The 24,826-nt window shown below is 39.3% G+C and overlaps 1 protein-coding gene across 3 annotated transcripts in view; it reads right to left on the bottom strand.

Moving 5' to 3' along the window:
- Nucleotides 1-24,826, bottom strand: part of HDAC8 (histone deacetylase 8) — a 212,805-nt gene that overhangs the window by 141,205 nt on the left and 46,774 nt on the right. For all 3 annotated transcript variants that reach the window (XM_032399146.1, XM_032399148.1, XM_032399149.1), the window contains 3 exons: nt 10,987-11,099; nt 6,690-6,767; nt 5,986-6,094 (listed from right to left, as the gene is read on the bottom strand). In XM_032399146.1, coding sequence (XP_032255037.1) covers nt 5,986-6,094; nt 6,690-6,767; nt 10,987-11,099 — 300 coding nt within the window. The remainder of the gene's footprint in view (nt 1-5,985; nt 6,095-6,689; nt 6,768-10,986; nt 11,100-24,826) is intronic.

Below are 24,826 nucleotides of genomic sequence, written 5' to 3'. Positions count from 1 at the left end.
CAGGAGATTCTATTTTCCCCCCAAAAACCCAAGTTGCACTTTCACGAACATAAACACGACGAATTATGTATACTATAAATCATGTGGCTCATATGCATAAACTTAAATGGCTTCTTTTTAAAGGGGTTTTCTGTAATCCCCCGAGATAAAATTTTCCAAGAAGTCTTGGGGATGGTATTTTTGCCTTGTGAAAAAAAATTCATACTTCTAGGTGACACTTCGGGGACATGGTAGCTGATGGCTAACAGGCAGACAGATGTGGATTTAAACTCTGGCTTCACCACTTACTGGTTGTGTGACCTGAAGCAAATCAATTTTTCTAAGCTCTAGTTTTCTCATTTGTAAGATGGGAATCAGAATACCTACCTTTGTAGGCATTGTAGATTATATGTTGCTATAAGGATCAAATGAGAAGGATCAAATAAATGTTTCGTGCAATTCCTGACATAGGCAAGTGCTCCCTTGGAGCTACGCTCCAGGGTGGGAGCCTAATCCGTCTTGTTTACCACCGTCAGTACCTAGATACGGTGCCGGCATAAAGCAGATGCTCAACAGATATTTGCTGAATGAATGAATAAAACCGTGTTATTATACTTAAACATACACAAATCCCCTACTTGCATGGTAGCTCCCCCACTTTATTTTTTTAATGTTTTAAAAATCTTGTAAGATGACTTGAGGTGCTCAGTTCTTTCGTAGGGAGGTCAGAGTGGCTTCCGAGAGGTGAATTCTGGCTCACACAATAAACATAAACTACTGAGACATTACATTAAGTATTAGTGATGCTTTTTTCTCTTCCTTGTTGGATAGCCGTGGAGCTCAGTATAGATGGACAAAAGGAATTCCCCAAAGGAATAAAAACTTAGGCTTAGGGACGCCTGGGTGGCTCAGTCGGTTAGGCATCTGACTTCAGCTCAGGTCATGATCCCAGGGTCCTGGGATCGAGCCCCGTATCGGGCTCCCTGCTCAGTGGGGAGCCTGCTTCTCCCTCTCCCTCTGCCTGCCGCTCTGCCTACTTGTGCTCTCTATCTCTGTGAAATAAATAAAAAAAATAAAATCTTAAAAAAAAACCTTCGGCTTAAATGAGCTCTTCCTTTAATGAGCTTGCTGTTGCCCTAGAGAACAAGTTCTTTCTGGGTAGTTTACTCTGGTTAGCCCATGCACAGGACAATTAACATTTGCAGTTAGCAGTTGAAGAGTTATAAAAAATTATTTACAATAGAGTAGTATAATATTTCTCTCATAAAAGAAAGGAGGAAAATATTAAGTTTTTTTTTTCCACTTCTGGAATCTTTAAATTTTTCTTTAGGTCAGTGGTCTTTGAGGGGTAAGAAAGGTTTCTTTCAATTTTGAGCTACAGAAGATAAGCCACAGGACTCAAGGTAAATAGGCCAAGGACTGAATACAGGTAGACTTTTACTTTAATAAACTACTATTAGGAACCCTAGTTCAGCAGAATGAGATTATTTCCTTGGTTGGGTTGATAGCTCTTATGAGCAAAGTTTTGCATATGTGGATATAAAGACTGCTATTGCATGAAAAGTCCTGTTTAATAGAGCCTTTCATTAGTCCTGTTCATTGTGAAGTTTGTTTAACAATGTGTTTTTCTTTCGGTGAAATATTTATGCAGTGTCTGTACTTAATTATCTTACCAAGTTAATAGTTGAATATTCTTAATAAAATGTGAGGGTGTTTTTTCCAAAATGTTGAACTGTCAACTTCAATATATTTTGTATCCATACACACACTATATATATATATTATATATAATATAATATAGATATATTATTAATATAATATATATATATATATTAGTATATACCTCATAGGAAAGCTAGCTTTCCTATGAGGTATATACTAATTGGATATTTAGTAAAGGCTGTTTTTTGGCTGTTAGAGCTATAAAATGATAGGTAGCATAAAAACTAAGAAGTTTAAGTACAACCCTGAATTTCTTCTTCAAACTACACATATGTCATAACAGTTCACAGTGGGCAAGTGGTTTGGTCATTTTGCAAGATTTGAGGTTTCAGAGCAGTACCCTACTATTTATCAAAACCTCTCTTGAACCCACAGCAAGGACGTACGTGTCATTGTCCTTCTGTCCCATAGTCTTTAACTATAAATGCTCCCAAAGTCATCAACGCAATGTTTTAGGTAATAGCTTAAACATTATTAAGACTATCTCATTGCATTCAGATGCAGTTAGAGAGCAAGAACAAGTTAAACATAGGCAGAGCAGTATTTCCTCCTTCAGATGACATAGCTTGGAAACCAGCAAAACCCTCCCTTTGGCAAAACAGCCTTCCTCTTCCAGCAAACTTTGTGTGTATGTGTGCATGTGGCCAAGGAGGGGGAGTGGGCTTTCATGTAAATCAAGAATATAACCATCGTCTCTCTACTGGGCCCACAGCTTCTATTTGAAGGAGGAGGTGTGCTTACAAGAATGATGTTGATATTCCTTTATGCTAGTTAAAACAGGGTTCTACTTATAATACCAACTCTAGTAGCTCCCATGAAAATTATGGGAAGCTTTTGGGAATCAGTGACCCTTGCCCTTCCAAATGAGTATTGAATGACCTAGGTATCTCTGACTGAGATTATCTTGCATATAAGATGGAACCCAAGGTCTTTTGGTGCTGAAAATGTCTATGTAGATTCCTTATCTAGTCTATTAAAAAAAAAAACCCTAAGCCCCCCTCCCCTGTTTTTTTCTTAAATTAAGAGGGTGTGCTCGGGGTGCCTGGGTGACTCAGTCGGTTAAGTGTCTGCCTTTGGCTCAGGTCATGATCCCGGGGTCCTGGGATTGAGCCCCACGGCGGGCTCCCCACTCAGCGGGGAATCTGCTTCTCTTTCTCCCTCTGCCCCTCCTCCCACTTGTGCTCTCTCTCCCTCTCTCTTTCTCTCAAATAAATAAAATCTTAAAAAAAAAAAGAGGGTGTGCTCAACCTTAAGATGAAATCATTAAGTCAGACTAGCTGGCAAAGTCAAAAATGCTATAGCAGAGGAAAAAGCCATACAGGAAGAAAGGATAGTAAAGGAAAAAGGACTCATGAATCCCACAGGGAGAGGCAGTTCAGGAGCAAACTAGAAATTGAGTGGCAAACGAAAATTAGAGCATCTTTTAAGTGAACCAGTAATAAGAGATCTTTTATTTACCAGAGGTAAGGAGCGAGCCAGAAAATCAGTGGGCTCATGGAACACGAAGGATTAAAAGGAGACAGCAGATATACTGCACGACTTTTTTACATGAGTAAGCCATTCCTGTGTTGACTATATCTTTTGAGGTAGGCAAATGGGTCAGCGAGCATAATGGAAAAAGGGCAAGAGACTCTGCTCCCCAGCAACAAACTACAAGCAGTCAAAAACATAATGACTGGACCTAAGTGATATAGTTACCAGGGCTGAACCTCTGCAAAACTATTTAGTTGGAAAAGATTGTTTTGGTTTTTTGTGCCTCTTTCCTTCTACTGCTCCACTAACCCAATTCTTGCTCCTCTGAATGCTCAGGGTGCTCGTGCTCTTAACCCTTTCAAAACTTGCTATGGAGAAAGCATACGTCTCTGGCAGAGTGAAAGTTAGGAGGAGGGGTTGTGGCAAAACTCCACTTTAAAAACCTATTTCTCATTGTAGAATAAAAGTATATTTCCTGTTAAAGGAATTTCAGGCAACAGATGGGAGAGGTGTTTGGGTCAGGAAGCCTTCCTGGCACCCTTGGAATCAGAAGTGCCTTCACATAACGCCTTGACCAGACTTGACTTCTGAAAGAAATCAAAGGGGACAATTATTGTACCTCTCATGAAAACCCGGAACCTGTTATTCTGGATGATCACTGTGTAGATTGGTGGTGTGCCTCCATGACACAAAAGGGGCCCTGGGAACTATAAGGTGATGAGTGTCTGGTACTTTAGTAAGCAAGCTGGGAGAATCTTTAATCAGTGCTGGCCTCCTGTACACTAGGGTGGGGGCTGCAACATGATTTCTGTAAAGGGAAATCATATATGTGATTGCCCGTGGATCTTTTCTTTGGGGCTAAATTCACTTTTTATTTATTATTTATTATTTATTTTTATTATTTATTTTTAAAAAGATTTTATTTATTTATTTGACAGAGAGATAGACAGCCAGAGAGCACAAGTGGAGGGAATGGTAGAGGGAGAGGAAGAAGCAGGCTCCCCACCAAGTAGGGAACCCGATGCGGGGCTCGATCCCAGGCCCCTGGGATCATGACCTGAGCTGAAGGTAGACGCCCAACCAACTGAGCCACCCAGGCGTCCACTAAATTCACTTTTTAAATGCTTCTAATTAAGTCTGATACCGAATCTATGTTGAAACAGGAATTACTATGGGATTAAACATTTTTTTTTTTTTGTCCTGTAGTAGGAACTGGTTTAGAGAGAGAGAGAGAGAGAGAGAGAGAAAATATAAGGGAGAAACAGACATTATGCTCACGGAAGGAGGGTGAGTAGTAGATTTCCTTGGGAGTGGGCACTCCCCAGGTCGGCAGAGAATACTCAGCTTTTCTAGTCAGTGAAATGCCAAAATGATGGGGGATAAAAGTAGATCTCCAGAGGGTTTTATGATTGGCAGATGGGCTTCAATAGGGGCATGTGTAAGGTAATTTATTTAGGGAAGGCCAGGTACTACAAACCCTCCCTGCAGGATGATGGGTGCTGACTTTTCAATTAAGGCCCAGGAAAAAGCAAGCGCTAGGAAACCCTGTGGAGAGAGCACCGAAGAGAAAAACCGAGTTTCTTGCTATGGTTAAAAAAAAAAAAAAAAAAAAAAAGGACAGCAAAATGTTGAACACTCTCGAGAAGGGGATTAAAAGAAAAACAAAATAATTCTCCTTTTACACAGAACCACAGGATATCTTCATTGGTAAAGTTACATAAGCAGCTCTGATCTGCACATCTCAAGGACAGAACAGAGCCTGAGGGGAACAAAGAAAGGCAATTAAAACCATCAATGGCAGGCTCCAAAAATAAAGGCCTTTTCAGTCTGACAATACAGAGGTAGCCAGGGGACATGATCAAAACCATGAAGAGGCTAGAGCTGCTGCATGATGACTTGGCTTGCCAAATCTCTTGAGCTAAGAGGCACCTTTGAAGCATCAAGTTTTTATTTTTTAATACTTCTGCTTTGTTTATACAACCGCTGGTGATGATGGCCAACGTGGGCTCCTTTGGGGAGTCCCTGTTTCCACCAGAGGGTGGGCAAAATCTGAGCTGAGTGGGCTAGGAATCAAAAGCACCTCCATCCCCATTACTTACCTTAAGTAATGTTGACTTGCTGACTTCTAGTCAGACTTACTTTCTCTACTGCCGATGTCAGCAGTGAATTTGTACCTGACCAATCGCAATTTTTATGCATATGAGTTTACCCCTCCCCCCCGCCCCGTTCTGTAGGGCTTTTCAGTCCCAATGGTCTACACGTCCTCGTTGGCACCAAACTGTCTTCCTACAAGTGGCTGGAATTTGATCCTTAACCACAGTGTAAAAAGAACAGATTTCTGACCCCAATTGTAACGCAAAGGACAGAACTCAAGAACTCGTAATGAAGAACTTTCTAATATTCACACCAGTGGGTGGAAGCAGATCTCCATAATGGGACGTGGAAATGAACCCTCGCAGGCTAATGGAATGAAATACATGCAGGTTTTGGCTAAGAAAGTAGCAGACAAGGGATAACCCAGGCCAGCTCAGAAGCTCTGCTCTTGGGATGACCTTAATCAGATGGGGCAGCAGGTAAGATCAAACCAAGAGTGTGGCTCTGTTCTAAACGCTCAGCTCTCCTAAACAAGTGATGGCAACCTGATCAATTAAGTACAACGATCAGTGTACAAAAGCTACATAGGTATACAGTGGCTCTTTTTTTTTTTTTCCCCAAATTGTTCCTTGACAACAAGAATTCTGTAAGATTGGGGGTCCTTTCATCCTACAGAAACGCAATCCACTTGTTACTGGCCCAGTGTTACTGCCATACCTTTCACAGATGTGGTAATACTTCTCATCCTGTATGCCGTCCTGAATGGGCACATTTACACTGTAGTACCGTCCCTTCCCTAGGCCAACATCAGACACGTCACCTGTTCCTGTGAAAGAGAGGAGCACCAGGAACAGTTTTAAGAACACGAGCATTAGAAAACTCGAAGGATTCTCTGATAGGACTTCAGGACAGTAAAACGTCAAGTAGAAGAATGGTCCTGGATTAGCGATGATTTCTGAGGGAATGAAATTAAGAAAAATAATACAGAGAAGTAACTGATGTAAACAATGTTGGGGAAAGAGGAAAACCATAAGAAAATGGAAAAACCTTAGTTTCCACTTGGCTAGATCAAATTAAAGAACAGAAAAAGGTGAACTGCTTTGCTTGACTTTCCATATGTCTTGGATTGATATAATATTAGTATATCATTGCACTTATCAGGACGTTAGGAGTTACAAAGGGTATCTGATAGGACAGGAAGTATAAGTGAGCTATTGACAGTCCATAAAAGTCATCTGGAGAAACAGTAGTTCATTCCTCCTATCATTGTCGCCTGAAATGACCTGTGTTAAAATGTTGCACAGAGTAACACCAATAAAGTACCAACAGCATGGAACTATCTAAATATGAAACGTAAGCATGTATAGAAGAGCTGTAGCATTTCTTCTTCAAATGTAATACTGAGCACACAGATTACTTGCCTGGGAAAAATCCCGGGGAGAATTTGTGCAGGGACACTGTCATGACTTTGGAGGTGAAACTGAAGGCATCTTCTACACCTACCAGAGGAAAAAAAAAACAGCAGAAGAATCACTTTATATATGCAACTCCCGTTTGCAACAACTGAAATGCTAGGAAGCAGCTGTGGGAAGTAAGAGGGAGGAGAGCAATAATAAAGCTAACAAGCTGAGGAATAAAAGGAACAAGACCCTCCAGTCTTTGATCTCTGTTGTTATAGGATGAGGTAAACTCTGGTCCCAAGTGAAGTTTTGGGGTTCCTTTTCAAATGCACGGCAAGTTATAACTTGACTTGCCCTTTCCAAGCAACGGGTGTCCAGGCTCCCTTAGACAACCTCTTCTAGGACGCCTGGGGGGCTCAGACGGTTAAGCGGCTGCCTTCGGCTCAGGTCATGATCCCGGGGTCCTGGGATTGAGCCCCGCATTGGGCTCCCTGCTCGGCGGGGAGTCCGCTTCTCCCTCTACCCCTCCCCCTGCTCATGCTCTCTCTCTCTCTCACAAAAATAAATAAATAAAATCTTTTTTAAAAAAGAAACAAAACAAAACAAAAAACCTCTTCTAAAAGGTGTGGAGGGCTCGAGCTCAGAATCGAAGCATTATCAATAGGGAACTGGCACCATCTTGGAAGTTTTATGATCTGTTTTGTTTCAGTGGTTCTAGTTAAATTCTTGGGATTTTTTTTTTCCCAAAGAAGTACAATGTGGCAATCCTCTGCAATATATGACTAATATAAACATGAGGCATCATGTAGTGAAAACCTAATTATAAAGTGCTTCTCTATGATACAGATTTGGTTATAAGTGCCAATCACCCAAAGTCTAAGCAGTTTAGAGTATATCTTTCTCGCCAAAACAAGGAAGGCTAACAGTCCTGGCGTATCCCTTAATAGTACCTTTATAACAAAGTTTTAAAGCTTGAAGAAAGAAGGTTGGGGGGGGTGCTTTTCTAGAAAGGTGTCTCCTTTCCATTTAAACAGAGGCAGAAAATGAATACAGGTTTGGGAGATGGAAGATGTAACTCTTACGAGCCACTACTTATTTCAGATAAATGCACTGCCCACCTCCACACCTTTCCTCCCAGAATCACCTATTGTCATACTATATTCAGATAGTCCATTTGTGAAATGGAAGGACTATTAGCAAATTCATGTACTATCCTCTTCTATACTTCAAATAAAGAAACTGTCTCTGTGTTTACTTAATGCTTTCAGTCTTCATTAGAGGCCAAAAGAGACCTTAGAAAAATATTAACTGTATTTGTGTATCACAGGTATGTTTGAATTTCCCAAGCCTTATGTTTTGCCCCAGGGAGGCAGTTAAAACCAGTTAAAGGCTCCAGGCACAAGGCATTAAGTAAACAAAATAAAACAAAACAAAACATTAAAATCGCATTTTAATTTAGAAACTGAAGTATAAACAAGGACAATTCATAAAAATCCTGATTATTTCTTGATCCACAAAGGTGGTACCAATTTATCCTTCTATCGGTGGTGTACGAGGGTTCCCATTTTCTCACACCCTGACTGTCAATGGGTGTTATTCTTTTTAAACTTAGGCAGAAAAAAGGATCTTGTTTAGTTTGCGTTTCTCTGAGTGTTAGAGTGTTGAGGACCTTATCGTATGTTTAGTAGCTATTTGTATCTCCTCTCACAGGAAATGCCATTAGGTATTGTTAGCAAATCACACTTTAAAAAAGGGACACAGACAGATAGGTGGAGGGTATGGGGCTAAGTGTGAAAGAGAACAGTGGTTAGGTAAACAAAAGGAGGTGAAAGAAAGTGAGGACAGGCTAAGAGTGCTAGCGAAGCCACCACAGAATGCTAGTTATGGAATCATGGGAGATTTAAAATAAACCAAATGTGTAAGAGTTTGGAGGCAGGGCAGAGGTCACTGGAAGGGAGGTGCTGAAGAGGGGGAAATAAACTGAAATGAAACACACCATAAAAGTTGGGCTAAAACAGGAAACTCTAAATGGTGTAGAAATAACATTGCAAATGGAAAGAACGGTTTCAGGTGACAGTCATTTCATTCTTACGTGGTTCAATTAGAGTTGATTCTATTCTTGAGCTCTGAGACTAACAGTTTGAATTTCATAATCATTCATTCAACAAATATTTTACTGAACCACTGCTATATGCATAGTTCTGTTTGTTCAAGCCATTGTGCAGGACAGAAAGAAGTAAACAACTTGATCTCTGCTCTGGAGGAACTGAAAGTTTCTATGGGAGGAGAAGACATAGACACATTAAAGATTTAACTAACAATACAAGACAATATATAATTAAATAGCAAGTCAGCGATATAAACAATACAGGACTTGAGGAGGGGAGAGAACACTTGGGCTGGAGTGGTTAGGGCAAATGTGCTACTGTTGGAACTTGAGCTCCTGGGGAGAACTTGGAGGAAAAAGCAAAACTAAGTTAGGAAAGAGTAATGCAAAGTCGGGGGGGGGGCACGGTGGGAGCACTGAGACATGTCTGGGGATCACTGAGTCGAGTAGCCTGGACAGCAGGTAGTGAGTGAGAAGACTGGCGAGAGGAGGCAAGGTCTCTTTCAGGCAGGCCTCAAAAGACAGGGCAAAGAGTGCGGACTTTACCTTGCAGAGCACTGCTTTTTAAAGTGTGGCCTGTGGACTGGCTGGACTGCAGCTAAAATGCAGCTTCTTGCGTTTCGTGACCGGACCTACTGAATCTGAGTATCTGGTGGACATGGCCCAGGAATCTGCATTTTAAAACAAGCTTCCTGGGGTCGCCATGCTACATATGCGAATTTGAGAACCAGTGTTATAGGCCAAGGGTTAGCCGACCAAGGGGCTACATGGCAAATATTTTAGGCTTTGCCAAGCCTACATGGTCTCTACTACGTTTTTTTTTTTCTTTATGACCTTGTAAGAATGTAAAAAAAAAAATTCTTAAATTGCTGGCCATACAAAAACAAGCCATGGGCCAAATGTTACCCTCGTTACAGGCAATAAGGAGCCTCTGAAGGTTTTTGAGCAAGGCTGTTTCGCGTTGGCTGAGGATTCAGATACTCAGTGGACGTGGTTCTCAAAGTGGTAAGTTGGTTGTTTTAACTCTTTTCTCTGTTACCTTTAATTTTCTGTCACCATTCCATGGAAGCATCCATCTAGATGAACTCCTTGGGGAGGTCTCCCCCACAATTTCTTCCTTCTTTTTCTGTTTTGGCAGGAGAGCTGATCCTATCCCCTGTCATATACTATTCTTTTCCTCACTTATGCCTTGATTATGTTAGTTTGTCTCCCAAAATCTCTGGAAACAGGGAAGCAGCCATCACTGGTGGGGAGGAGAGGAGGGGATACCCTTAATTAATTTTACTGGATAAGTGTTCCTAGGTCATCGGAAACATGTGTCACACACAGGATTTATTAAAGAAACAGCAAGTGGGTAACTGTCACTGAAGCTCTACATTCTAGATGGAAAGTACGTAGGAGGGCTTGGGTAGCATCCTTCCAGTGAAATCCTATAAGGGGGCATTAATTGTGTGAGGCAAATCAAGATTCTGCTGCTGTTAAAAGTTACACCAGGTGGGGGCGCCTGGGTGGCTCTGTCGTTTAGCGTCTGCCTTCGGCTAGGGTCGTGATCCCAGGGTCCTGGGATCGAGCCCCGCATCGGGCTCCCTGCTCAGCGGGGAGTCTGCTTCTCCCTCTCCCACTCCCCCTGCTTGTGTTCCCTCTCTCGCTGTGTCTCTCTCTGTCAAATAAATAAAATCTTAAAAAAAAAAAAAGTTACACAAGGTGCCCTGAGTTTGTGCAGCACTAAATATTTTAGCAATACAAAGAAAGTGGCACAGATTCTGATCACTACATGAGTTGGTATCCCTATGGGCGAAAAATTCAGAGTGTCAGTCCATCATACACTCATTCAATCTTAAGAGTAGCAACAAGGCTGTCAGCTGTAACGGCCGATTTCACTTAGAACCTATGCAAGTGCCCTGAGGGAGGTGACTGAGCGCTGAGTATGCACTGGACAAGATTTCCACTTCTTACCGTTCTCTCCTGGAGAACTTTGTTGGTGGAGGAGAGGGGAGGGGAAATGACAGGAACCTGGTATTTTAAAGCATCTTGGTCAGCACAGGAGGAACTACGTCACTTAAAAGAATCTCTCTTCTACCTTACTTTAGGATTCTAGAAGAATTTCAATTGCAACAGGCATTTCTCCTTTTACCAGTCGCCTAGAAGCAGCTTTACTGATAAAAACCTTCTGGCCTAGCAGCAAAGCACCTTTGAAAGTGAAGGGCTTACCATCTCCATGGTGCAGATCCAAATCCACATAGAGAATACGGTCAAATTTCCGTCGCAATCGTAATATTCCCAGGACAGCATCATTGAGATAACAAAAACCAGATGCTTCATCTCTGTAAGAAAACAAGTTGCTACAGCCAACAGCCAAAAGCAATCCAAGGGAGTCTTTACAGCCAAGGCTCTAACCCTTGAGATCTATTCCCTTACAATTCCCCCTTCTTTTAAGAAAAACAAAAATCTACCTACACAGATTATATAGTAAATGGCTCAGAACGATCAGGGGATGGAGTGTTTTGGTAAACTACATATTCAGGTCAACTGGTAACATTTTCCAATTTAGGATCCCAGATTTTCAAAGAATTAGAATATTATAACTATATTGGACAAAACAGAGCTTTTCTCTAATGATTCAGGAATGATTTTGAAAACTTGTAGTACCCTGGGGTCATCATGATGAACGCTGATCATCACTTATAGGACTTTAAGAAAGCTAGAATCTAGAAGGGGCCTTGAAGACCATCTTGCTCAGCCAGATGTAGAAGATGATGGAGATTGGAGTCTCTGTACTGATCGTATGACATAACCTAGAAGTTGTTTCTTTCTTTTTTAAGTTTTTGCACTTGTTGCTCATAAAAGCTGAGTGTAAAATGTACAAATGCATAACCTCCTGGGCGGCATGTGGTTGCCTTTCGGTAAATGTGATTATTAAGGGAGACTGAAGCAGCCTCCTCTAAAGTTACTGTTTCCTTCACTAAAATTGTCTTCAGTGACTTCACTGGTGTCCTTTAACTTTTCTGCTATTGGTGATACTGTGTCACTTTAACCTCTTGTCAACATTAACCTACTCCTCTATTAAGAGGGACCTACTCTTATTAGCCTACTCTTTTTATTAAGTTGCCAATAAGTCTTGTTGTGTAGATGTAAAAAGAGCACTCTTTATCATCAAAAATGTATTATAGTTTATTTTTAAGGCCTCATCCTAAATGCTTCAATCTCTTCAGCTTCCACAGACACTTTAAATATCCAGCCCATTTCTTCCCCAAGTTCTCCCTGATACTTGACTTGAAATAGAATTCTAAGCATGAGCATCATTTAAAATAGCATCTTCAGTACTATGAGATTGTAAGATCTTTCTAGTCCACAATGCATAAACTTCTTCATGAAATCTCTTCCATAATAACGTTTCATATTCTGAACAATACCCTGGTTCACAGGCTGAATCAATGAGACAGGTACACTGGCGAGCAGGAAGTTGGTAAAAAATATCACTGAGCATTGATTTTTCTCATGAAAGTGAACTCAGTGATCATCTAGCAAAAAATAGCTTGGCCTTAGATATGCACCCGGGAAGAAACCAATATGAGAAAAAGATTGGTCCACCCACGAATTCTCTGTAAATAAGAGTTTTGAAAGTTCCTGGATGCTGTTTTCCAATCATGAAAGGCTTACATTTTATGTCTACTGTCTTAACACAACAAAAAAGAGAAACATCAATAACTTTTGGATAGGTAAGACAGGACGTTAAGTGTTAGGCAAAAAGAGGAGTGTACAGCATAGGGAATATAGTCCACAATATTGTAATAACTTGGTATGGTGACAGATTGTAACCGGACTTATTGTGGGCATCATTTCGTAGTGCATAGAAATGTTGAATCACTATCATGTATACCTGAAACTAATAGGACATTGTATGTCAATTATACTTCAATAAAAAATAAATAAGTAAAGAGGAGGGAGGGGGGAGGAGGAGAAATACAAATCAATACAGGACATACTTTTTCCCCTCAGAGCCTACAATTAAGTTAGGGAGACAAGTCATAAGCACAGAAAGACAAAACCAAAAAACAAACAAACAAGGCAAGCAGAAATAATATGGTATATAAAGAAGAATACCTGCCTCTAAAAAACCTCCTGGCCCCCTTCCTTTCCTCTGAGATGTTATTTGTTAACGATCATCCTCCCTATGACGATAGCTTAGATAATATTAATAATGATGATGTCTGTAATTCAGAAAGGCCTTTGCATGTAATATTTTCGTAATATGTTCTTAAAGGAGCTCTAGTCTCACTGGAGTATAGAAATAAGTGCTTAGATAAATAGAATATTCCTAAAATTCCCAGAAAATAAGGAAATTAAACTTTGAAGACTTTTAATGTACTAAAAGAATATTCCTTTAGAAACAAACTCAAATGTTTTAAGAATTCAAGTTGGCATAATTTAGGTAAATCTTTGGCAGACAAGACTAATTTAATAAATTTGGTTTACTAAAATTAGCTATGTCTTTTCTAATTTATCAGTGTTAAGTAAAATATACATGTAGATTTTTGTTCTACTTGAGTATATTCTTCCTAAATTTTACAGGTTTACTAATTAAATGAGCTAACATTACTTCTACTAAATGTTTGAGACTATGACAAATGTAAATTTGTTTAGCCTCATTTAATCATTATTCTAACGAACTTTATTTCAATAGTAATTATGTTTTGTAGTATGTCAGCTTGAAGATAATTTACAAGATCTTTAGGTAACTGAAAACTTTGGGCTGATATTAAATTGAGTTAATGGATATCCATTAGATACCTATATCATTTCTAAGAGAATGCATTAATTATTAAGCATAATTTTGGGTTTATATGCTTTTGCTTCTTTATTTTTACATGCAGAGAAAAACTCTACGTATTTGGGTCTGTTAATGAACATGTTCTTTTTGGCCACTTATAGAAATTGTACTATAAAGGATGTGTTTGCATATAGGAAATGGCAGAAGGTTCACAGAAAGGGAATTTTATTTGTTGAGATCAAAGTTGGCTAAGGTTTGATGGGCTTATTTATCAGATTTCCAAAAAGAACTTCAGTATCAAAAATTATATGCTGCTGGGGCGCCTGGGTGGCTCAGTCATTAAGTGTCTGCCTTCGGCTCAGGTCATGATCCCAGCGTCCTGGGATCGAGCCCCGCATCGGGCTCTCTGCTCAGCGGGAAGCCTGCTTCTCCCTCTCCCACTCCCCCTGCTTGTGTTCCCTCTCTTGCTGTGTCCCTCTCTCTCAAATAAATAAAATATTAAAAAAAAATTATACGCTGCTGCAGAGCTAGAGTTTGGTTTTCTCTTGGTTAAAATGTAATTTTTTTTGCATTATTGGCCTTCTCTTAATAACAGGCTATAAAGGTTTTGCTTCACTAAGTAATCCTCAATAACAGGCTGTAAAGGTTTTGCTTCACTCTCTAAGTAATCTTCCTCAATAAAAAAGATTTTGTGTCTTTCTAGAATAACCTTATATGGCTTATGTTGACTTTCTTATGGCCTTGATTATTTAAGAAAGCAAAGTCTTCTTACTTAGGAAAGAGATGAGGTTCTTTTTTCCTTTTTTGTAAGATTTATTTATTTATTTGTTTGAGACAGCTGGAGAGTGAGAGCCTGAGAGCTGGCTGGTGGGGGCGGAGAGCAGAGGGAAAGGGACAAGCAGACCGCGCTGAACAATGGACCCCAATGCAGGGCTTGATCGCAGGACTCTGAGAACATGACCTGAGCCAAAACCAAGAGCTGGTCATTTAACTGACTGAGCCACCCAGGCACCCCGAGATGAGGTTCTTTATGGTCATATTAGCTCCTATGTTTATGTTAAAAATCTTTTATCACGGTTTTGGTTAAATAGAGAACCAAGTAGCATTTTTCAGTGATCCATCATCTTATCTTAATCGAATCCCAGAAGGCCCTGGAAAATCACAAAAGATTTGTTCTTTCACCTTATATAAATAGACGTGCTAGAAATAATTGGGTTTATTTGTTATGTTACTATTGATGAGATGCACAGGAAGAGTTGCCAAATCAGAAGAGATGCTCAGCTTTCCCAAGGTTAAACTGGTATAGGCAAATTGTTATTAATATAAATATTTTAGAAATTGTATATTGTATAGGAAGTTCCTAAAGATCCATCAGTGTCCTCACTGGCCATGATTTGTTTCTATTTGTCAGAGTCATTATGCTGCTTTGCCAGATTTTAGATGACTACAGTATAGTGTTTTCAGTGGTAATTAAAAAATTTTTTTAATGTTAACTTGGTTTCAACTTTTCTTCTTTATTGTGAATCTCACATCTGCTAGGTCATTATTTTCAATTGGGGATTCTCAGTATTTACCTATGGGATTTTATTAATATATAGATGTTTAAGACCTACTCCAGTTAACTGAACCTCTTTACTTGATATTCTTGATATATTTTGGGGATATTCTAACTGTATGCTTGGTGTGTATATATATATATATATATACATGTATATATATATATCAGGATTATTATAGGTTATATTTAAGGCTTTTTGTCTCTATAACGATTATGTTCATGCATTTTTATAAATTAGATATAATACCCTCTCTTCTTTGGAAATAGGGTTAATCATTATGTTTATGGATATTCTGTCTAAAAACTTTTTTGGGATTGACTTTTATATTGTTTTGCATGCCACAGAAACAACTACATGTCCTTGTCAGTTGCATTATTGTTCTTGTAATGAATTCTCATCAGATCTTTCATTTTTGAAAATGATCACAGCAAGTTAACCAAAGCTTTTGTACGTCCTTTGCTATTTACAGATGGTTTTGTTGTGTTTTCGTCTGATGTGTCCCTGAGAGCACTTGCAATCAGGTACAAGCTAAAGTGCTTCATCTTCAACAAAGAAAGGCTTTCTCAGAGCCCCATGGAAAATGATTTTGCCAAATATTGAGTACAGGCTTTTTATGGTATAGCTGAAACGACTTTGAGACCATATCAATGAACTGAGTCAGGATTTCAAGAACTCTAGTTGACAAGTAGACGGGTTAGTGAGACCGCTGCTGCAAGGTCGAGTGGAACAAAACTAATTACACAGACCTGAATGAAACTGATGAGGGATGATTGTGGATTTTGTTGAGAATATTACTGATGTTTTAAAGCAGACAGACCCATAAATACAGAGAACAAACTGATGGTTGCCAGATGGGAGGGGTGCGGGGATGGGCAAAATGGGAGAAGAGGAGTGGGAGGTACAGGTTTCCAGTTGTAGAATGAATAAGTCATGGGAATAAAAGGCACAGCATAGGGAATGTAGTCGATGATTCTGTAATAGTGCTGGATGGTGACAGATGGCAGCTACGCTTGGGGGGAGCAAAGCGTAACCTATGGAGTTGTAGAATCACTAAGTTGGACACCTGAAACTAATGTAACATCATATGTTAATTATGTTTCAATTAAAACAAAGACTATTGCTGATGTTTTAATGTTCTGATTTCCGGATGTATAAGGGACTCATTTCTCTTTTTTCTTATGCTAGCTATAACTCACAATAATTTAGTAAACCAGGCTTTTTGCAAACAGAAATGACACACTTGTAAATGATACCTCATTGCCCCTGCCTGAGCCCTCCAGGATTCAGAAACTCTTGTCGAGCATTCTGATTTCCATAGTAATATAATTATTTGTATAGGTTCAATAAGAATTATCTGTCCTACCTGTTATCAGGACGTGACTGGAAACATTGGTTATATAACCAACGCCTTGCCTGGAATGTCATATTGGTCAATGATGCTCACTGAATCAGATATGATCAAACACTTTTAAGGAAGTTAAGGTTGACTTTATTGAGCAATGCATACAAAGCCCTCTTGGGAAAACTAGCCTGGTACCTGGTACCTGGCTTACAGAGTTCCCAGTCTTACAAGCGAGTAAGGAAGGTTACTTCCTGGCAAGCCCTGGAAGCTTAGGATATCTTGGAGACCCCAAGAAGAGAGGAATTGTCCCAAATTCATAAACACTGCAGATAAAATCTCCTTAGCTTGGCTTCCTAGCTTTAACAGGCTTTTAAAATTTCCAAGTGAGATTTCTTATGAAAACTTCCAGCAAAACAAGCTTAAGAAGGTCCAAATGGTAAATTACCATTCTTGCTGCACCTAGGTAAATAATCAGGCTAAATCTGATGAGGCCAATATTTATTTTTAAGTATTTGTTATTGAGGTAAAATGTACATAATATTAAAATAACCACTTTAAACTCTATAACTCAGTGGCATTTAGTACATTCCTAATATCGCACAACTTCCACCTCAATTTAGTTCCAAAACATTTTCACACTTCAAAAGAAAACCCTGCACTAATTAAGCAGTCATTCCCTGTTTCTCCCTCCTGCTGGCCCCTGACAACCTTCAGTCTGTATTCTGTCCCTATAGATTTACCTATTCCGGATATTTCCTGCAAGCGACATCATACCCTATGTGATCTTTTCTGTCTGGCTTCTTTCTCTTGGCATAATGTTTTTGGGGTTCATCCATGTTGTAGCATGTGTCAGTGCTTCATTCCTTTTTATGGCCGAGTAATATTCCATTGTATGGCCATACCCCATTTTGTTTATACATTCATCTGCTGATGGACATTTGGGTTGTTTCTACCTCTTGGCTTTTGTGAATAGTGCTGCTATGAACATGTGTGTACAAGTGTTTGAGTACCTTTTCTCAATTTATTTGGATATATACTCAGGAGTGAAATTGCTAGGACATAATGGTAATTCTATGTTTAACTTTTGAAGACAGCCAAGCTGTTTTCTATGGCAGCTGCACCATTTTACATTCCCACCAGCAGTATACGAGGGTTCCAATTCCTCTGCATCCTCATCAACACTTGTTATTTTCTGTTTTGCTTTTTCAATTCTAGCCATGCCTAGTGGGTATGAAGTGGTGTCTCATTGTGAATTTAATTTGCATTTCCCTGATGACTAATGATGTCAAACATCATTTTGTATGCTTGTTAGCCATTTGTATATCTTCTCTGGAGAAATGTCTATTCAAGTCCTTTGCTCATTTTTAAATTGGGACTTTTTGTTGTTGAGCTGTCTGAGTTCTTTATATATTCTGGATACCAGACGCTTATCAGAAATATGATTTGCAAATATTTTCTCCCATTTTGTAGGTTGTCTTTTCACTTTCTTGCTAACGTACTTTGATACACAAAAGTTTTAAATTTTGGTGAACTTCAATTTATTTATTTTTTTCTTTTGTGGCTTGTGGGACCAGATACCTTATTTTGAGTTCAAGAATAATCTTTCTTTGAGATTATCTTTGATAGAAAGGGACATGACTGTTCAGAGAAATCTTGTGTTTTAAAGGAAAACTCTGTGTCATCTATAGTACACCATTCCAGGTATTCAGAATCTAGTTATTGTCTTTGAGCTATCATCTCTTCATAAACTGCAGGTTACTGATGAGTATGCAAACTTTGTCTTCTCTGGTAGAGATATAATTGACTTCCCCATGCGGAAGAACCAGTTTTGGTATCTACTTGGAAACTGGACTGGACCTTGTTACCCTGCCCAAATTGTTGATCCTTACCAAATTTTCTATTCTTCCAGTGTTCTTCAATATCTGGCTAATATCCTCCAAATGAACTTTTCCAATTTTTCTTCCTCTCACCTGACTTGGAGTCACCAAGGACTAAAACTTGACTGCCCAAGTCCCTATCAGGACCCTGTGTTGCCTTATAGCTTCGTCTTTTCTCTGGGATCTGAAGCAGTCCTGCAAGCTAAAGCCCAATGACTCAATATAAATCTGAAAGAACTGGTCACCACAGCAGACCATGTATGACTGGAATTCTCCTTGAACAAGCTGCCACCTAGAACACGAAGGGTGTCTGAGGAAATGCTCAGGTCATGCATGTCCTTCTATGAGAGGTAACCTAGACTACGGACAGTGTCACCAAGAACACTGACATCTTTGCTCCATGAGTGGTGCTGCAAAACAGATTTTCCTCCATCGATGTATTAGAATCCACTTGACTGGTTACCTTCAGGGTTCAATTCTTGGCTGGTTCTTTTCTGTAATATAATCTTTTATATTATTTTTTTTTTTCCATTTTAGTCTTCCCTCTTTAAAGATGTCTGAACTCCAAACCCTACAACAACTGACTTTTGCCACTACCTCTCAACAGATTGTTCAACTGGTTTTAAAGGAGGAGCTAAGAGTGCTCAAGAGACTATTTCTTAGACCCTGCTTCAGCATACTCAGGAGGTTTACCATTACCTCTGAGTTGCTTGGCGATAATACTTGTCCTGAACAAAAGGGGAAAATGACATTGTTGAAGTTTATCTGAGCCCTGTGCGCCCCAGAAAGCAGTAATGTTTAAGAACCTTGGCCCCTTTTGTTTTCCAGGAAAAGGTGAATTGCAAGGTACCATCCTACCCCAGCATATTACTTTAAAATAATACCCATCTCCATCTTTCCCAATGACTCCCACAAGACTTGCAGATGACTCCCTTATTTACCTGTCTCTGTAAAGCCCCAGGCTCCCTTACTTTTCTTTGAGATATTCCTTATTCATAAATGTTCTCCCTATTGCAATAGCTGAATAAAATCATTTCCTCATCGTGCAGGGCATTTCTCTTTCACATCATCAACATAAATGTATTCAGAGGATAGATCAGGTTCAGCAAACATACGTCTGAAAACTCTGAGAAATGTGTCTGCAGCACTGTGGTTAGGAAATTTTTTAAAAAGTAAGCTCTACACCCAATGTGGGGCTTGAACTCATGACCCTGAGACCAAGAGTCATATGCTCTACCAACTGAGCCAGCCAGGTGCCCCAGGCAATATTTTTTTTCTTTACCAGAAACATTTAGCTTCTTAAATGCCCTGGTGAACTATAAACCACAAAGTCAATTTTTAAGAAAAAGCACAGGGCCCAGTCAACTGCATTTACTCACATGTATTTGCTGTTTTTATGTCCATTAGGCCACAGATCAGGGATGCTTGGATCTTGAATGACATTAAGACATTTTTTTAAAACATCAGGTGGCTACCTCACCCAGGCAGAGCCAGATACCTGCACTGTTCAACAGCTGCATTGTTACTGGCAAAGATTTTGCAACATTTTTTTTTGTTCAGTCCTGGCATCAAAATTCAGCATCATAGATTTCCAGTGTTTACTTATTTGGCCCTTTCCTATTTTCTCTTTTAGTGTTAGCATAACTCTTATAATTCTTTACTTTCATTATAGCTATTTTGGAACCAGCCGGTAGTATGGTTTGGCTTTTCTCTGTTGTTGGCATATAATAAAAATAACGGACAGCATTTATTGAGTGATGATCCTGTGCCAGGAACTGTCCTAGGTGCTTTCAATGTGTTAACTCAATCAATTTTCACAGCAGCCCTGTGAGGTAGATACTATTATTACTTCCATTTTAAAAATGAGGAAACTAAAACAGGGAGATTAAGTCTCTTGTCCAAAGTCACGTAGGTAGGAAGTGGTTGATCTTGAATTTGAGTTTAGGCAGTCTGGCTCTTCTGCACATAAGCTTAATCACTTTGGTAAACAGCTATGATATACTTCTGTCAACATTTGTTGCTTCTCCTCTCCTTCATAATTTCTTCCACCTCTCCTTCATGCCTATTCCTGTTTCCATTTCATTTATAATGTTGCTGAAATTAGTCTATCTGGTCAGTTTCTTCCTACCTCTTCGCTTATCTTTCGTGCACCACTTTACTACCTTTTCTGTTCGCCTCCCTCCCCTTTGCCATTTTCTAACTTGCATTTAGAAGCTTTTTGGTCAAAAAAGGAACTGCCACAGATCCTTCTAGTAGCAACTTTTCTCTCCAGGTTTCTCCTACAATATCTCACCAAACTTTAATCCTTTTCAACTTTCAGGTTATGTGGATTTGGGATAAAGGGTTTGTTTTTTTTTTAAATCTCCCCCAAAAGGCAAGTAAGTGACCCAGGGCCAAATTTGTACCAACTGACTTCGTGGTGGTCCTCTCCTCTATAAACCCAATTTAGCTGCTGTCCTAGCACCTTTGGATTTAGAAGTTATACAGGAATATGTGTGAAAAAGGATCAGGTCAAGAAGGCTCTACTTGTTAATAGAAACAAATCCAATAACTGTGTGACAAAACTGAAAATGTTATCCAGGAAATAAAATAAATGTGACAGCAGCATAATTCTACACAGTTCTCACTCTTTCCATACCATTTGACATGATAAGCAGTCTCTATTAAAGACAAATGAAGGCTTGAGAGAATAGAAATATGGTAATATTTGCCTGAAAATGAATCAAGAAAAGGGACTATGAATTCATTATGGTGAAAAGTGCTGGAAGGCCACTTTCAGAATTCACAGACCATATTTCCCTTTGGATAACTATATAGTCTAAGGTAAACGAATGGGAGAAGTATAAAGCAGTTCTATTTACCGCCAAGAACCTTAGCTAGTTTATAAACAAAACCTAACATTTGCACTACAGAAGAGTCAAAGCAGTGACTAGGTCCCTGATAATTGCTGTAAGATTAATTCAGTTAGGGAATAAATTGAAGCGACAGGTCAAGATGAACTCAATCTACTGTTGTTTCCTTTGGACACGCAAAGTCTCATTTTTTGGATCTAAGCTTTTTAGCACATTTTTCTCTGATGACATAGAATTTTCATGTTCTAAACTATGGTTTTATTCAGTCAAGTATAGATTAGCAAGTCAACGTCTTCACTTGGCTAGTGAATTTTTCTTTTATATCACTCTGCTTTTAGGGAAGGAAGTAAATGAGAAGAAACCAAACAATTTCCCAAATTTCCCAGTGTATACCCCAGGTTCAGTCCAGATTTAGTCAATATCCAGGACTTTTGGTGATCTTATCCAATTAGAGTCAAGGGTTTGCAGAAACACTGTGTAACTCTAAGTGATAGTAGCAAGATTCAATCAGGTCTGGTCTACTGTGCTTACTAAGGCAGAAAGCTATAGGCACATTTTTTTTAAAAGGTTAAAGAATATGTCTAAAACAAATAAAAAGTCTGGTGCAACTGTTCCCTAAACCAGAAAAGTCCATTAACCAGAACATTCCATTCCTGAGCATTCTGGTTAATCAAAAAAATTACTTTTTACTTTAAGCTCTCAATTAATGAACTTAAAAGCCTCAACAGTTTAGACATCAATATTGAGTTGAGGAATTCAATGTACTCTCTTCCTCCACAAGAAAAATAACATTTTATGAATAACTGATGGAAACCGTGTCTGCTCAACCTTTCCCAGTTAAATAGAAAAAACACAAAAGCACTGGCAAAGCAGCTGTCTCAGGCTTAATATATATGTATCTGTATTTCTGCACCTGGTCTTGGCACACAAGATGAGTGTCTCAGGAGCCAAAGACTTTATGTGCTTGCATCCCCAACCTACGTAATATACCCCATTAAATTGGCTGGAGTTTATATTAGGTGTGGATAGGAGGAAATGCCATTCTGCTCAGTGAACTGATCACAACCTCTGCCGAATCAGGAGAGAGGGAAGAGTGCTTGCTTTAAAAATGCAGGGAATGCTTTTCAGACTTTCTGGCTTCTGCTGATGCAAATCTAGGGTAATTTTTTGACATCCAAGAAAAACATATGGGAGCTCCTCAAATGTCCTTTGGCTATAGGATTAAGCCCCTTGACAAATTTTACCATGTATTACTGAAATTGTTCAAAACTTGGATTGAAAACACCTAGGGTTGTTGTCATGTTATATCTACGTTAATTATGGTATCAAAAAGACAAAATATAAAAGGTGGAACACTATTTTTTACACCTTTTCTGCAAACAAATGACTAGCTACATTCTGAAATTTTGTTCACAATTATAATATACATATATTCTACTCAATAGTTTTCAGCTGTAGATTGTGACTTCCTAGCAAAATGATAATTATTTCTATTTTATACAGAGGGAACTTTCATAATTTACCTCATATTTATAAGAAGGTGTCAAGCCCAAGGCAGGGAGTAAAGGGGCCTGGCTGGCACTCGTAGGCCTGGCTGAACAAGACTCAGAATCATTTTGGCCACCCCCAGAAAATAAGCCTTGAAATATAACATTACTCCTAGTCCCCAGTAGTACTGCGGCCTTCCTCTGATACCTCAGTCTTGGCAGTCTGCCTAAGAGGGGACACTGTATGCGATCAATCCGCAGGAGGGTGCTGAGGACTCATTCTGTGCTCCATCTCTGTACTAAGGGTTGTGGACAATGCAAGATGTCCTGGACCCTGCCCTTCAAAAGATTATGACTGAGTCAAATCGAGCTGTAAGATAAGACAAATACATATTTAAAAAACCCATAAGATGTGCATGAATAAGTGTGAAATTATATGGTATAGACTATGTTTTTCTCAACTTCCAACCACCTAGCCCTAACCTGGAAGCTTTCTTCTAAGAGGCTCAGAGGACATACGATTTCATTTACTCCCATTAGCTCCATATGAAGTAAGGGAAGAAATGGCTATTCCTCTTTTACAGTTGAAAAACAAAAATGATTTCTATCAGAGGGTACTTAGGGAATTGGCCACATACTATAGAGCTTCTAGGGGTCCTATATTCCTCCCAGTGTTCCCTTCCTTTTTTTTTTTTTTTAAAGATTTTATTTATTTATTTGACAGAGAGAGACACAGTGAGAGAGGGAACACAAGCAGGGGGGAGTGGGAGAGGGAGAAGCGGGCTTCCCGCGGAGCAGGGAGCCCAATGTGGGACTCGATCCCAGGACTCTGGGACCATGACCTGAGCCGAAGGCAGTTGCTTAATGACTGAACCACCCAGGTGCCCCCAGTGTTCCCTATCATACACTTTACACTGCTTATTTTAAGTTTCTAAAGCACAATTCTGACAATGTCATTACCCTGCTTAAAAACCCCTCAAGGAGTCCACATGCCTATACGAAAAAAGACCCTTTCTTTAGCATAGTACACAACGCCCTTCATGGTCTTGGCCGGGCCTACTTCCTCAAGTCTCTTATCTCACCATTCCCCTCAAGTACTTAGAATTTAACCACATTAAACTTTTCTCCCTATCCCAAACACAGTATATTCTCTAAGTCTCTGGGGCTTTGCGCGTATGTAGTCTTGGATGTTGAATGACTTCCATCTCCTCTGCCAACCTCTTACCCATCCTTTAAGATCTGGCTGTGAAGACGGCCCTGAAGTTCCACCTTCCTTTTGCAGGCAAAGAAAGTTGATTCCTTTTTTGTACTCCAGCAGTTTATTTAAACCTCTACCACAGTACTTATCAGACTGGCTTGCACATGATTACTTCCTGTACCTGTCTCGTCCACTAGACTTTATAAACTCTTTGAGAGCAAGGACTGTATCTCTTACTCATCTTTATACCTTCAACACCTAGCACAGTGCTTAGCACATGGCAGGCTCTGAAGAAAACATTTTTTTTTATTTTAAAGAATTTATAGGAATGATGAAATGTCTAAAGAATGGAGAAAAGGATTCATATTTTTTACCTTGAATAAACGAAAAATAATGTTCAGATTATACATTTACAAATTCAAATGTGATAAACTAGAAAAACATTGGGCCAGATCACTAAAATTGGACTGATCAGTACCCAAATCAGGAAATTTTAAGGATCCATGACTCATTGCTCCCCTCTTTCCCCCCCGCCGAACAAACAAACAAATAGAGAAACAAAGCATGGATTTAGGTAGAAGCTGGTTCTGGATCTAGAGACATGTCATTAGTTTGTTTTGTTTTTTTTTTAATGTGTGATAAAATAGGGAGCTTTGCATTAAATATATCCAAAAAATAAAGTTAGATGTGGCAGTTTTGTTTGGTAGACACAAAATTGAAATGACTTGAATCAATTGGCAAAGTGGGTGGATATCACTAGGGTGAAATTTAATACTGAAACAAAGAAGGTAATTCACCGATGTGAGACAAACAAGGAGAGTGGAAGATAGCTGTAAGGTCATATTTGAAGTGGTTCTCAGTACTGCAGCACAGCGATAGACTCCCGGGAGACTGCACAGACCATCTTGATGCTATGAAATAAAAACCTAGTGCTTCAAACCAATGGACAGGCTTTAAATGTAGAA

The sequence above is a fragment of the Phoca vitulina genome, unplaced genomic scaffold, assembly GCF_004348235.1.
Source record: "Phoca vitulina isolate PV1807 unplaced genomic scaffold, GSC_HSeal_1.0 scaffold131, whole genome shotgun sequence".
Lineage (NCBI taxonomy): Eukaryota > Metazoa > Chordata > Mammalia > Carnivora > Phocidae > Phoca > Phoca vitulina.
The sequence above is the reverse complement of the archived record's forward strand: the minus strand, read 5'-3'. Positions and strand labels throughout refer to the sequence as shown.